General features: G+C 38.9%; 1 protein-coding gene across 1 annotated transcript in view; it reads right to left on the bottom strand.

Moving 5' to 3' along the window:
- Nucleotides 1-16,441, bottom strand: part of adgrb1a (adhesion G protein-coupled receptor B1a) — a 138,024-nt gene that overhangs the window by 82,467 nt on the left and 39,116 nt on the right. Inside the window, exons 4-13 of the mRNA XM_042490365.1 lie at nt 14,139-14,306; nt 13,565-13,729; nt 11,967-12,131; nt 9,856-10,020; nt 9,625-9,726; nt 9,412-9,518; nt 8,645-8,839; nt 7,279-7,347; nt 4,644-4,752; nt 186-329 (exon numbers count right to left, since the gene is read on the bottom strand). Coding sequence (XP_042346299.1) covers nt 186-329; nt 4,644-4,752; nt 7,279-7,347; nt 8,645-8,839; nt 9,412-9,518; nt 9,625-9,726; nt 9,856-10,020; nt 11,967-12,131; nt 13,565-13,729; nt 14,139-14,306 — 1,389 coding nt within the window. The remainder of the gene's footprint in view (nt 1-185; nt 330-4,643; nt 4,753-7,278; nt 7,348-8,644; nt 8,840-9,411; nt 9,519-9,624; nt 9,727-9,855; nt 10,021-11,966; nt 12,132-13,564; nt 13,730-14,138; nt 14,307-16,441) is intronic.

The following is a 16,441-nucleotide window of genomic DNA, read 5'->3' as shown; positions in this document are numbered from 1 at the left end:
AAATCTACAAAAGCACCACAAGCCACAAGAAACCACAAGCCCCTGGATGTCGTCATGGTGGTTACGTTCATTGTGTAATACAGTCTGTGGTCAACACTTTATGTTACATTGTATATTATATCTCAGTGGGCTGGGGATGGAATACAGGTGTGAGGTGTGTTTTTAAGGTGTGTGACATCTCTCACCTGGCTTGCCAGTAGACAGGATGTTCTTGGGGATGGTTACTCTGTCCTCAGAGCTGCGGGCCCAGTCCACCATGCCCCTCCAGCCTTTCATTGGGAAGCTGATGTCTGCATGACCCACCACTGGACGCTTGTGGATGCTCAAAACTGTAACACAGAAATTGTGACAGAAAATAGGAATCAGTTTCTTGCTGTAAGTCATGGGCCTTGCATGAACACTACATTTTCTGCCAAAGGTAGAGCAGGTTTGGTAAGTTCAAGCTAAAGATTTGGTATTTGTGGTTTTTCGCTGTGTGACGAATGTCTGCGTATCATTCACAATCTGATAACAGTCGTGTGGATTTGGGCATGGAAACTTCTCCCGGTGGGTTTACTTGTTTATATCGCCAGGCCACTTTCCATCAATAAACCACACAGTCCCAGTGAAGCAGTTGATTTTGTTAGAGCTATATTATTAATAAATAATACACTTTGTTTTACTGAGCTTAAGTGTGAGTGCGAGTGTTATTGTCATATTAAGTAATGAATTTTTAATGTTCAAGACACTGAAACAGTTTTTCTTTTATTTTTTTTAAATTGGATATATAGATAGAGATTGCCATATGCTGTAAATATTGCACAGCTTGTATAAATTCAGCCAGCTTGACCTGACCAGTGCTCCTGTTAACAAATCTATACGGAAAACAACTTATCAATGTTACCTGCTATAAAATATGTTATAAAAAAAATTGTGAAGCATATTTTTACAGAAAACAAGTATCTGTCATATCAGCTTTTTCTAGGCTGGCAAACGAACTAGCCCTCAAATCGGCTATGTGGTAATGTGATTAAAAACATTAAGGAATGGCTAAAATATGAGCCCACAACTGAAATAATGAAGGTCAACGAAACAGATTTTGACATGAGGATCCTCCTTAAAATAGGGTGTTGGGATTGTATGTTTCTGCCAACCATAAATATGTAACACTTCGATTTTATAGGTATCATAACATTTCTAAAGTGAGGTAAAAATATGGGGATAGTGGTGGTGGATGGTGTGACACCTAGGGGAGATGCCTACTCAGCTGCAGACCACTGTTGCAGACAAACAGCAAAACTGGTTGTGTTTTAGTAAATCATCATTGCATTTCCAGCTGCTTTTTTAGCTCCCAAACCTAGTTGTTTTTTTTTAGCAACCCATTGCTGTGTTTCCACTAGGACAGTACCACGAAAGGTGGTAATTTTTTAAAGAGACACTGCTGAATTACTAGCCGGGATTGTGCCACAAAATGTGGGTATTTCAAGCTAAAACATGATTTTTTTCCCAACCATAATCCAATGTTTTTGTGCCTATACCCGTTAACCACAGCATATCACCAAATAAACATAACGTTTCAGTATTACAGCCAATGTTAATATGTGTTAATATGTGGACTAAAATATGAGCTCCATATGGGATTGTCCACGGGTTCCGTAATAGCTCCATGCCAAAATGCCCTACATAGCTTGGTTAATCCAAGTGGTCCCCACATGGATTATGTTAGGGAAACTTGGGTATAAAGTGTGTATGGGCCCAAAATGGACATCTTATCTGGGGCCCACTTGGGTGGGCAGTTGGAATGATGTCATTATACGCACAGTTATACACACAAGAAAATAAGCAGCTCAGCTTTTGTTAATATGCTCCAAAACTATGGAATACCCTTCCAAAAGCTATAAGAAAAGCGGGCTCTGTGAACATCTTGAAACAAAACTTTAAAAATGTATTTATTTAGTCTGGCCTTTAATTAATGTATGTCGTGTATTTATTATTTAATATCAATTCTCTCATTTTTACAAAGTACTATTTACTTTGACTTTTATATGTTGTTAATTACCACCTGTCTTTCGATTGTCTAATCTTGTTTTTTTGTGTTGCTTTTTTTTATTGTGAAGCACTTTGAGCTGCATTCCTTTTACGACAAGTGCTCTATAAATAAAGTTTCTTATTCTTATTAATATGGATCCCATGGACAATCCTTTATAGGGCTCATTTGCAATACACATACAAATGTTGCTTGATGTATGTGTTCCAAAATAAAGTACAATTCCCAATGCATCCATGGTTTGTAGAGATGTACAGCGCCAGTATTTATTCTGGTGATTAAATAGGGCCCACCTTAAAGCTCTTTAATGTCACTTGATATTTTGCTTTTGTTGTGCATACTCCAAAACAAATTTTCAATTAAATCAGCATCAGCCAGTTGACACAAGGTAAGCCTGGAGCTTTTGGGAGTCCATGGAGTTCTGGGACAGGTGCCGGTTGGTATCCGATCCTTGAATGTCAGATATTACTACCAAGAAATATTAAGTTTGATTTAGGATTCAGTGGTTGTTCTGCCTGTCTGTCTGTCCAGATAACATGCATCAACATGCACAAGATGTGGCTAAAATAAACAAAATGGATGCAATGTTCTGATGCATGTGATGCACTGCCAGTGTGTGTTGTTCTTTTCTATTTCACACCAAAAACGTACTTTGGTTCGCCTTTAAAGACCTTCAAAGAGGAGTCAAAAATTTGAGATAAAAGATCACTTTATCGACTCTAAGAGAAAATATGTTTAAATAAAAGAATAGCTAAATCATCCAGAAAAAAAATAATAAACTGAACAAAAATAACCACTTAGCAGATGGAGTTCAAGTCTGATGAATTCCCTCTTTCTATACAATTTGACTACTTTGATGAGTTTGTTGGAGGACACTGAGATCCAACTGTATGTTGGCAGATGATGAGTGTGGCTTTACTTATGTTGGAGGTGTGGGAGGGAAGAGGAGGTCAGCCGCCCTGGGGGAGGCAACACTGCCGGTGTGGGCGGCTATTTGGCTGCAGACAGCGAGGTGGCACCGCTATAAACAGGACCTCTCATCTGGCCCCAATTCCCACATACTCTCCCTTGACTAAACTCAAACTCTGCCTCATTTTTATCTGGAGGTCACAGAGAGCAGCAGAGCCTCTGTGATGACTACACTACATTTCCCCCCCTTATTTGAGGAAAATACAACGTTTACAGTTGCTGGGCAATGGAAGGAGACAGCAGGTAGCCATGAATGTGGATTTGCTGGACCTGCTGCCCTGGGGAGAGCTAATGTTTACCATAGGTTTCGTCTCTTGATGTACATACTGAGGAACAGAAATAGAGTGCTACAGAAAGAGAGACTGTGCCTCAATATAGTAATATTACATTAGTTGAAACATAGGAATTTTAAGCAAAGGACAGTGGGCAATTCCCAACCTCCCAAACCCTGAAAGACCTAGTTTAAGTGATCCAGGTTCTGATTCCAGATTATCCAGACCCAGAGCCTCTTCACTGACTCCAAGCTGACTTCACTTTTTCATGCCAAATGGATTTTTTTTTCATTTCATTTGAGTGATTGATATGTACATATATATAATAGCATAAATGAGAAAAAATAATTGGCCAACCTTCACGCTATACAGCTTTAAAGCCAGACAGTCACATAGTTTGCCGAGGGATCAAATGGTGCTTGTTGCCATGGACACCATACAGTAATCACTGTATACCAGCCGTACTTCTTAACACAAACATTTATATGGTTTTCTGTTTCTAACCTGACAACAACATAGAACTTTAGATGAAACAAACAAAGAGACCGTGCAATACAAATGCATTGATGCAGAACCAGGGCATTTCACAAGTCCAACGTAAAAAACCCAAGCGCCAGAAAAAAATGTTGGAATTGTGCATTTCTGCAAACCATGAATTCATGACATTTGCATGTTTTTGTGTAGTAATTCATGAAAACTTAAGATTCAGCAACACAGTGTGGTTAGGTCTAAGCACAGAAAGTACTTGGTTACGGTTAGGAGAAGATCAAAAGATGGAGCAGGATCTCGGACAAATTTTAATTCAATTTTTTTAACCTTTGTTTAAAAAGTGACAAATAAATCTAAGTGCCACGAAAATCATGTTTTGGCTTAAAATAGCCACTTCGGGTCCACAATCCCGCAAACAAAGCAGCAGTTTACAAAAAAAGAGAGAAAAGAAAAAAAAACAAAACAGAAATGCGGTCAAAAGGGTTCGATTTGTAATCATCAATTGTTTCTAAATTTCCTCAAAAGCTGATTTGGCACTCCTGGCAATTTCCTGTTCCTTCACTTATCAGTGTGTATGTTTTTTCTGAGGTGTGTGACATCTCTCTTATGTCACTAATATTGTGACAGCTGATGATGAGTCCTGACACTGGGCTGACGGGACATGTGGTTCTCACTGGATGTAACTTTGCTTGCTGTGGGTAAACTTGAGAGTGAGAGCACGGGAGATGTGTGTCTAACCATCAGATCGCCCTCCCCTGTTCCTTTTTTATGTTCTGCCATTGTAGTTATGAACATCAATCTTCAGAGAAAGAAAAGCTGTGATAAGAGTGTTTGGTTTGATGAGCAGAGATAGCTGTGGAGATCTCCTGGATGGAGATAAGGCTGACCTAGGTTATCGGTGACTTCATACATGTCTTGGAAGTCTTTCATCCTCAGGCCAATGACATCCACAAAGTCCTCGACCAGACGGAACAGCTCTTTGATGTTCGGCCCCAGCTGAGAAAACAGACACACATGAAAGTCCAATGAAAGAAAAGGATTATGGATTTCAGGTGAAAAGATGGATCTGAACTGCTGTTCAAACACTTTACACACAAAAGGCCTTTTGTAGAAAAGCTGTATTTGTGGCAAACATCACGTCACGCCGGTTCAGTGCCACCACCTCTCATAATCCACACAGCTAGGACCGACATGAATAATTAATTTCGTGCATCGCAGCCAACTCTTCATTCGGATGACGAGAGAACATGCAATTAACTCTAAAGGTTTTCTGTCTCAGTTTGTTTGAGAACTCTGGGGAATCGCTCTGAAACTAAGGAATGAGCTACACAAATGAGTGTGTGGACCTGAATAATGTGAGACTGGCGTCCTCTTCAATGACAGGATTATTTAACAACAGCAATGGAAGGTTCACTTAAGGCAACAAAGAGGACAGGTTCAGTTCAAGTAACAAAATGTTTGGTAAAGTTTGCTTGAAAGGGTACATGGACACTAAATGATGAGTAAACGAAAAGCGCAGTCACTTTGTTATACTATCCATTGATCCAGGTCCCAGTCTTTTTTTTTTAACAATAGTTATTTATTTTCATTATTACCAACATTTTTTCATTTTTCATTATCTCTTTCTTTGATGTGATTTTAAACAACACACAAACAAAACAATACAACTTGCTTTACACATTTGAAAAAAGGAACAAATACATGTCAGTACGGAAGCCCTGAAACCAAGGTGAAAACATTGTTTTTTGCTAGCAATGCTGGCCAAAGTGTATCTCCTATGTAACAGATATTATTTCCTACATGGGAGGGTTTATCTTCTATGAATGAGATACAGTATTAGGCTTTATTAGGCTGTTATAGAGTGAGAAAACCATACAGAATGGAGCCCCTGTGAACAATACAAAGGGCATTGAAAAAGTTTATCTCCTACATATATTGTCTACGAAGCAGAGAAACTTAGCTTTTGGCCAACATTGCCTGTAAAATAATAAATAAATAAATGAATAAATGAAAAAAATCACCTTGCCTAACCTCCTTGGCAAGGTGCAAAGGGCTCTGATTTAAAAAGTCTTGTCACTCTCACTTTTGAGTCAGGAAATGTGAGAGAAATAGGATATGAGCAGCATGACTCACTTTCTGTAAAGTGAGTATGTATCAGCCCAATTCTATTTAGTAAAAAAAAAAAAAATCATATGAGACATTATCTCCTACCTGTGAGATATTAAAAGTTAAAGTTAGCTTTTGGACAACAGTAAAATAAATAAATGAATACAAAATAAACCTTGCCTCTTACAGCTTCCATATTTCAGGACTACGATGAAAAAAAAAGAAGAAAATAATATAGAACAAAATAACCCTGACTCTAAAAGCCTAGTCACCTTTGGTTTGAGCTAGGATTTAAGAAACATGATAGGAGTAAGATAGGGTTACCCTATTTCTGTACATTGTGTTGTTTTAGCATAATTCTGTGTCATACAATGGACCCTCCAAGAACAATATAAACTAAGAAAAAAAAACAACCTTAAACTAGGATTTTAATCGTTGCCCATCTTAAAGTTGGGGTCTTAAGATTAAATAACCACTCTAGTGGTGCATATAGAATTTATAAACAAATCTGAAATAAATTAATATACCACGCACTGTAATTCTGGGGCCCCTGGGGGACGTTTACCTGATAATCCATCTTTGGCTCTGATAAAGGTCTGAAGACTGCAAGTTTGGCTTTTTGATAAAATGCCTTTCTTTTTCCAATTTAGCATTAAAAGCAGATAAAGTGCCCACTGAGATAAATTCCCAAACCCGACTTTCAAGTCTCTGCAAGTTAGAGATGATTTTACCAACAATGAATAACTGAAACTCTCTGTCCGCTTAGACGCTATAGTCATTCATAAATATAAAGTAGTGCAGCCACACTGAAAAATGGTAAATTGAGATATTGTTTTTATATCAAATTATATTTTTTTCAGGTCATGTTATACTGGAAAAACTGTCCCTGAATATAAAGAGCTCTTGGCAAGCCTTGGTAGAAGGTAATAATAAGTGCACCTCCTTCACATAATCCTTTTATAGTGGAAGAACAAACTTCTTGTGTGTGAAGCTTGTTATTTTTATTTTAAGACAGCAGGCTTATTTTGAGGAGAGCAAGGTGGTTGTTTGGGAGTTCTTTTGGTGCCTGCATGGTGAGAAAAGGATGGACAGCTGGACGGCTGAATGCAAGCAAAGATAGTGATGCCTGAGTGGATGAGTGCAGCAGATGGATGAGTGGGTGTTTGCGTTGACTTGGTTACTCATTAGCTATAGATATTTCTGTCCTTCAGCAGCGCCGCTCTCCTTCTACCTCTGTCAGTGTGAAAAGACACAGGTGGGCTGTTTGTCCACCTGAGTCTTTGTCACAGTGTCTAACTCGTCAATCTTACAGCTTTAGGGTTATTATTATTCTTGTACACTAAGATTGACAAAAGATGTAATTACAGACGAGGTGGCGATGCAAATCCAGTTATAGAATGAGAGGGTAATACTAACCAGTTGTGCTTCCTCCCATCGCTCCCTGTTCTCCTCCATCAACAGATTGCTGATTGACTGCACAAAGTTCTGGAAAACAGAGAGAAAATGTTTTACATGACGTCTTATTGTGTGACTTGAAGATATATACATGTTAAGGTTTATAAAGTCACTGCACCTTAGAGCTAAAAAAAGCTTAAAAAACTATGTCCTTCACAATAAGAAAAATATAGATTAGCAACCTAATACATTAAAGCTGCGGTACGCGGTTTTATTTAACTCCATAATAAACTTTGGCATATTGTAATGAAACTAGACTTCTGCACCTCCTCTTTGCTCTGTTGTCAGACTTAAGGTATCTAGGCAGTGAAGGGAGACTTTGGCCAATCACAGGTCAATCCAGGAGAGAGGACATTTCTACGCTGTAAAATCTGACAAGTGGATCTCACCTAAAATAATCTTGGAAAGCAACTGCCTTGAAAAAGCAAAGTAAATATACTTTAAATCTTAATTTGTGTTTACTGTACAGCCAAGTGTTAAGTTTACTTGACATTTAGCTGAATTTACTTTGAATTTATTTGTTTACTTATTTGCTTTACTTAAATTTACTGAATATAATTTTGTGAAGTTGTTACAACTTAAAAATGGCAAGTGAAATTACCTTTTGAACTTCAGTAAACTGAACTGTGACTTGATCATGACAAAGATGACTTTGCCAATGATGAAATTAGGGGATCTACAAGTTATATTTTTTAACATGTTTAAGAATATACAAATATAACAGACAAGTTTGCAATCAGAATAATACAAATTTTAGCTCAGCAAACTTGGTTTGCTCAAGTTGCTAAAGCTTGATTTTTTAATTATTGATTTAATTGACTTGTCATTTTTAAGTTGCAGCATCTTTACAAAATTAAGTACATATAGCTTAATTTATATAAACTTAACAATTAGACATTAAGCTTATATAAATTAAGATTATTAGTTACATTAACCTACATTCTTTGAGGCAATCTGTTTCGTAGATTTTTTTTTTTATTTGAAGTAAGATCAACGTCTCAGATTTGGTCTACAAACGTACACTGTGGAATCTGAAAAGTTGATCTTACTTCAAATAATCTTGGAAACTGATTGCCTTGAAAAAGGAAAGTAAAAACTGCTTTTTTAAAAAAATCCTTTTCCAGATTTCTGCCTACCCCAGCTTTAACTCATGTCAATTTTATGTTTAGACCAGTATCTGAAATTTTAACATTTTCTGCTATGAACTTAATTTGAACAAATATATCATTACCATGTAATAATATTTTAACCTTAACTGCAAGTTAAACATCCTCAAAATTAGTTACAGACAGCAGTACACTATGAGTAAAGCCATATATCAATTCACCCTCATGTCTGCACTGCTGGGGCTGTAGTATGCCCTCCTGAAGATCTCTGTCATGTTCTTCAACACGTCCACAATGGCCAGCAGATCTCCGCTGTAGCTGGTCCCATCGCTGGATGTCACCCTGAGCTTGGTCATCACCTCTGAAACTCCATCTCCCACAAGGCCACGCTGTGCTTTGGACAAGTGCTCCCGAGTCTGACAAAAAAAGTGGGCTCTGTTAGTTTTCACGGTGAGTAATCAACACCTTTGACACGATATACTGTAGAACAGTGATACTCAATTTAAAGCCTTTGAGCCAAATCTGTAGCCCGTCAGGGTGCAAAGTGCCCCCCCCCCCCCCCGGATTTTCCAATTCACAATAAAAATACAGTGATTCACACAATTGTTTTTGTACTTTAAGTATACATAAGGTGCCAGGGTGCATAGAACAGTAAGTGGAGGATCCCCCACACCCCTGAAAGAGGTCTTAGCTAAACCACTAATTAGCTTAACGACTTAAAAACCCTAAACATTTTCTAAAATCCTATAATTTTTCAAAAATCCTTGAAGTGTTGTAAAATCCTTGAATGATCCTAAAATCCTAAAAATGTCCTAAAATCTGAGAAACATCCTAATATCCTAGAAAATGTCCTAAAATCCTAAGAACACGTATGGGCTCCCAAACAAAGCAAATTGAGTATCCCTATCCATTTGATTTTACTTTGTAAATTTGGAAAGCCATCATAGATGAGTTCATATGTAGTGAAAAATGATGACTTGTTGCTCACTAAAGTTTGTATACTGCGATAGTCATTGGAAATGCATTTCATATAGGTGGGATTCTCCCAGTAGGCGATGCCCTCTTCGTCCAGGGTGCAGCGGCGCAGGATCAGCCCTGTGTGAGGACACATGAATATATTATCACCAAAGTGTGCTACTCATTCAACTCCTAAACTACCAGTGGACATTCATGCCTTATGGATGTTTTTGTGTGAGCTTACCCATGGCATTAGGAGGACAGCGTACTGCTGCTGTGTCCCCGGCTGGGGTCATCTTCCATACTACGTTAGAGAAGTTGTCCTCACCACATATTTCATGAGGTTCTGTTTACAGAAGGAGAGAAATGAGTTTCATGGAGTGTATCATCAGGTAAAATTGGCTACAGAATTGGTAAAAAGAAAAAAAAAAAGACGAAGATGGCAACTCAGTGAACCATGTTACCATCCGCTGACCTGGGCATCTCTTTTCGTTACAGCGTCGGACCTCTTCTCGTTCTCCGGGACAGGGTTGCCCTCCAAAAAAGGGCCCATAACAATTCCTGTTTCTCTGCTGGCTCCCCCCTCCACAGGTTTTAGAGCAGCCCGACCACAAAGACCACGGCTGCCACTTGCCATCCACTGACAATAAATACAATAATAGAGTGTTGGACAATGAAACACACACACATACACAAACATGCACACACACACACACACACACACACACACACACACACACACACACACACACACACACACACACACACACAAACACCAGTCATACATGCAGACCATGTTCTGTTCTGTTTAGTTCACTTTATACTGTGTTTAATGTTGAGTATTTCCCCAGATAGTTAAATTAACCCTTTGAACCTGGGAATATTGGCTTGATTTGTTGCAACAAACAAACAAAACAAAAACAAGAAAACAACCTGGAAAAGTGGGAAAATTATTTTAATTCTATACAAAAAAGTCTATAATTATGGTAATTAGAAATATGGTTTTCTGGACATTTTCCCCTCACATATATAAAAAACTAATTTTCAATTTTTTTTAATTTCTTGAAATTTGCTAATTTCTTGCCAAGTTGCTCATTGCCTTTTTGTTCCCACATTTTCAAAAGAAACTCAAACCAACTTGCTCAGGGTCCAAAAGTTTAAATACTTTTAAAAAGTGTATAAAAGCAGCACAAGAAATGTGACTTGAACCTTGCTTCATGCAAGTCATTGGTAATTCATAGCATTCTGAAATTAATTAAAAGTGGTGGCAGTCAGGAAGGCAGGAACACACACTCATCACTTCAAACCACTTTCAAACACGGGTAAGGAAAATACTAGTAATATAAAGTCTGTGTGATTCATAGTAGATGTAGAGTTTGTTGAAAAAAGCGGCACCGAATTTCCATTGACTGACATCAGAACAACAAAAGACACAAATTTGAAAGATTCATTGTCAAAATACAGAATGAGGTTGTCACTGAGGTTGTCAAGTGCTTAGAAATCATCTTAGACTCACAACTGATTTGACAAACAAGTGCAACATATCTGCAAAAAAGTTCAAGCAAATCTTAACTGCTGCAGATTTATCACAGATTGTCTGTCACACAGCACAGCTCGGCTCTACATGCATGACATGATATTCTAACACCTATCATACTGCATCATTATCTGGTCATAAGCCTTACAATTAACTCCAAAACCCATCATATTACTGTAAAACCAGACAATACAAATTATAGAGAAATAACAATGAAGTACCATTATTGTCATCTTAAAAAGTAGAACATTTTAGAAGGCTTTATTTTTTATGTATCTCAACTTATTTTTAAATGCCAGTTGGTCATTGCGTAATGTATAATTCTGATGTGATGTCTATCCCTTATAAAATGAACTATAAATTTACCTGAAGAAAATAAAATATTAAAAATGGTACACAGTCACTGCAGTTTTCTGTACTTCACAATTTTTGCTCCTTGTGCTTTGGACATATACCCTCTGTGCCAAAAAATAAAATAAAATAAAATAAAATAATTTTGAAAAATTACTATTGATTTTCTGATAAAACGTAAGTAACAAGGCAATAATCTTTTTTCACTGATTAGGCAATAAACTGCAATATTTTACATATGGAGTTATATAACTATGTCTTTATTTTACATCTATTTAATGTAAATTAGCTGTCTAAATGTCATCCTGTGGCTGAAATAATAAATGTGGTTTATTTTATTCCTGTATCATCTTCCCGTATGCTTTGTATATGTGTCTTTTTTTAATGGCCTGTCACCTCGCATCTACTTAAAATACTTGCATGGTCCTTTAAAGCTGCATGTCAATCCATGTAGCGTAACTAAGAAATTTCATTCATCAAGCCAACACCCTGCCCCAAGTGTGTCTTCAAAGGGGTTTGATTATGTTGATATTCCCAGGGCGACTTTTTCACTATTGAACTAAAGAGCCAAATCGTACAAGAAAAACACAAAGAACCTTCAGTACTTTCCAATAAAACCCATTCAAGAATTAAGTCAATTTATTTATGATTAAATACCCACTTTATATATAGTAGCTTCTAGTAAACCTCTTTCATACCCGGGCACTCCCCAAGAAAGCAGTCGACAGTCTCCAGCCATTCTCCTCTGCACTCGGAGCCTCCGTATGAGGGGCCGTTGCACTCCCTGGTTCTTTGCATGGTCCCATTAGAGCAGGAGGCGGAGCAGGAGCTCCAGCTGGACCACTCGTTCCACACTCCATCCACTGAAAGCGGCAAGGGCCACCAATGACAGGCACAAAGAAAAGACAGGACATGGGAAAATGTCACTTATTTTGTGCAGTATGGATTATACTCAAAGGTACTTTCAGGTATTTCAAATATGTCTACTTGGAAGTATCCAATCATGTGTTTTTAATATAGCGTGAGAAATACCTGGGCTGATGATTGCATATTGTAGTGTTTTGTTTAAATGCTGTGGTAGCATATAGGAGCTGGCTGACTGAGCAAAGCCAATGATTTTTTTGTATGAAGTCAAAGGCAAATGTGTTTACTATTGTTTCAAATTGTTACCCCATGGCAAAAAGCCTGCCATTATAGTGGAATGAGATGTGATTAATTTTCTCAGAGGCAGTCCCAGAATTTGCACAACTGTACACACACAGCAGGAAAAGGCCAATAATAGATAGAGTAGTGGATAGAGTCATGATTTTGTTTCTACCTTAGATGGTGGCCAGTGTGACTCACAGGATGCAGACTGACCTTATAAAGCTTAAAATTGGCCATCCATTTCAGACATAATTCTAACTCCCTTCTGCTATCTACATGTTAATTATTTCAAAATCCTCATCTCTACATTTAACAACATCAGCAACCTCTGAGTTAGCAACCTACACACTGAAAAAAGCAGTTTTGGTTTAGATTTGGATTGTGCAAGAAGGCTGGTCTGCTTGTTTTTTGGGGTAAACGCTTGCAAAACATAAACAATGCATCAAGAAAAGTTTGCTGTCCAACTGGGACGTTCTTGCATGTTTGCTCAATGATTATGGAAAAGTTTCATATTACAAACATGGCCTAGTGTCTGCAGTAAGCTCATGGGGGTAAGCACAGTGCACAGTGGCATGGTGGGAAATTCCACAGTAATTTGTAGTGGTAAAGGTATATCACATATTCAATATACTGTCTTTTAATGTTTTATGCAGAATTTAATGTCATTTTCCACACAAGTCCACACAGATGTATAGTCCTGCCAACATACCTGTTTTGCTGTAAAACAAAGTAAAATAAATGCTGTCAATTTAGAGCAACCTCAATAGCAGCCTCTATCCTCACTGTTGTTTTTACTCCTAACTGACAACAGCTTAACACAACGGGTAATTCAGGCCCGTGGCACTCTTTGGCTAACAGAGTCCCCATTTGGCGCTCATTGGTTGCTTTTTGTATTAACTAAGAAACCACTGTGTCATGTCACAATTCTGGACAAATCAGTCAACTAGAACTAGACAAGTCCCCACAGTCATACATTTTGGAATGCACACAAACAGTAGTCGCATATGCACAAGGGAGGATTAATGCCATGCATACCCTTTCAGACCTACATGAATAAGTTAAGTACATTTTCAGGCTTAACCCTTTATTTTTCGTGTGATTTGGGCTTTTTTTTTAATTTGAATGAAAAATTAATGAATGTGTTTCTTACCTGGGCAGACGGCTATGTTGCAGAATTTGGTCTGTTTCTCTGGGCCCTCACATGGATCTCCCCCAAACTGTGGGGGGGTGCAGGTTCGTGTTCGGGACCTGTAACCTCGGCCACAGGTCGAAGAACACAAACTCCACGGTGACCACTCGTCCCAAGCGCCGTGAACTGCAATCAGAGCAGCTATCGTATGATTTATAGACAGACAAACACAGACCCCCTTAGTAAGAGAACATAAGACAACTTCACTGAAACACTAAACTGTACTGACTGTGAGGTTACTCTGCTGTTTAGCTTTACTAGGATTATGTATGCTGATCCATGGCCCTATGTGGCTTTCTAAGTTGAGGAGTCTCCCTGCCTGTCTGTATGTTGGAGAGCCTAAGAACCCAACAGAATCTTACTATAGTGGGAGTGATTCTAAACTGCAGGCGGAGTGAGCGTAGAAATCAACCCAGGAGCTGCCAAGTGCCTGAAGAGGGGAGTCAGGTGGGTCTTGTATGGGTGAGGCAGGGTCCAGGAGAGGGCTGGGCGAGCGCAGGAAGGTGGCAGTGGGGGGAGCGGGGTGGGGGCTTACCTGGACAAACGGCAGAGTTGTTGCAAGGTCTCTGCTCTCGCAGTGGCCCACTACACTGGGTGCTGTAGGAGGAGGACACACAGAAACGAGTGCGACTCTGCCAGCCCTCCCCACACGTGGCAGAACACACACTCCACGCTGACCACTCCTCACCTGAAGCTGAGTCTACTGAGGAGGTAGGGTGGGTAAAGAATAGGAGGATAGAGGGAGAAAAAAGAGGGAAAGGAAAGGAGAGGGCCACAACTAATTACCATGCAGGATGCAGCCTCTGTGGCCAAAAGAGGAAGGGATGTGGTGTGATAAAGGGTGGATTCTATCTGTGCCACATTTCAGTGGCCGCCTCCTTCAAAGGCTGAATATTTGACTGCCCTATTCCTCCAAATATGGCTGATAAACGAAGACTTATTTTGCAGACATGTCCGGTGGTCCTTGATGGCCCTCAGTATTCAAAATCATTGCCCACTGGTCACTTGAAAAGACAATGACCAGAACTAAATCTTCTGACCATCTCATTTGGAAAGGCGTTGCAGGTCCAACCCAACAAACTTCATAAGCTGCGTCCTTCAAAGGAGGCGGCCCCTGAATTGGACTCCAGTTCTGCTTGTCCTTCTTCATCTGTGGGGCTCTGATGTCATATCCTTTGCATTAACTTCCAAGGGAAGTGAATGCCACTGGCTTAGGATATGTCAGTCATCTTTTCAAAGGCCATGACTGCCGATTTGAAGGGTCAGTTGACCAATAAGGGAAAATTGGGCAGTCACAGCCGGGGAAGCAGGGAGAAGAGAACTAAACAGGAGGTTGGGAATTGGTTAGCAAATTAAAGTGACACTTCACACAAACTCGTTGTATCAAACCTGCACAATCTGTAGGCTGGAAAAGTTTGTACTTCACTTCTCTCCTAAGAGTATCAGGTGTAGTCAGCTAAGATTCATATCAGTTACAGTGGATTCCAACAGTGAAAGGTTTTTGTGGTGGACAAATATGAACAAAACGAACATATTTGTCCATTCTTTTGCTCACTTTGTTAAATATGGTTTAGAACTGACACAGATCCAAACCGATAACAGCCTCTGGTCTCTTTGAAGAGGCAAACCACAAACATTTAACAGACAAAGTAATAGTTCAACATTTTGGGAAAAAGATATATTTGCTCTTTCCCAGAGTCTCTTGTCTGTGCTTTAGGAAGGGAGCTAGAGGTGGACAGCCAATGGCATTCTTCCAAAGGCCCTTAATTCCAAAACTTCAGTTGTCTGAATAATGTCGTCATCAAACCTTCCTACTATGGTGAAGGCCTGACATGCCTTACTCTCTCTCTAATGGTTTTCCAACAATGCACTACCTATTCTTCCAAACATAAAAACATGGCTAATTATTTTGTAAAATTACATCCTCAGACCTTGCTTCTATGGCGAAGGTATGACTTGCCTTAATCTCTGCCTCTGATTGACTTATCTAAATATTCTTGCCCTAACCTAACTTTAATACTCCTCTTTCACAAAGCTAACTGACCCAACCAATGAAAGTAAAGACTCACACAGAGGCAGTGTAGCGTGGCCAAAGCTGGAAGGTTTTATAATTTTGTTTTGCAAAATAATAAGCCATATGCTTCTGCCATTGGAGAAATGGCCCTTCACAGCAATGGACTTTGTTTTTGACATAACAGTCTGTCAAACAAAGGGGCTTTCAGTCCAATGTCCAATTTTTGGACTATTGGGGCTTTAGAATTGTCGGAGCAATGGGCAGTCCAATAATAAGGAAGGCGATTAAAAATAAGTTAAAAGTTAAAGTTAAAAAAACTACCTACCAACACTTCTAAAGCTGTTTAATTACCATGCACCTGATTTGATTAGCTATACTTACAATATAATGCAATATTGTCTCATTCTCAGATCGCCAAATACTGACATGTTTGGTTGATGACTGGAGCACCAACCCAAAACATTGGTATTTGATGACTCGGAATGAGACTCAACACGCAAAAAATGTTACCTTGTAGCTTTAGGGGGAGATACAAGTTGTAAGTTAATGGACAGCAGCCACTTCCTAACATTTTGTTGTTGCAGTGAGGCTGCCATGTTTGTTGCCTTTGCGCAGAACAGAATCCTGGTAAAAATTTAGTCATTTTTGTGTGTATGGGTAAAACAAATAAAAGATACAATGTTTTCATCTCTTAGCTTTAGTGTTGTTGGCAGATGTACTTTTTTCAATTTTAACTCTGGACAGAGCCACTCTTGCTGGTTCTCCCTCATTCTTGTCATAATGCTAAGCTAGGCTAAACACATCCTGATTATTCACCACAAAAA

Source organism: Plectropomus leopardus, chromosome 7 (genome assembly GCF_008729295.1).
Source record: "Plectropomus leopardus isolate mb chromosome 7, YSFRI_Pleo_2.0, whole genome shotgun sequence".
Taxonomy (NCBI): Eukaryota; Metazoa; Chordata; class Actinopteri; order Perciformes; family Serranidae; genus Plectropomus; species Plectropomus leopardus.
Note: the sequence above shows the minus strand (reverse complement) of the source record. Positions and strands in the feature narration are given on the sequence as shown.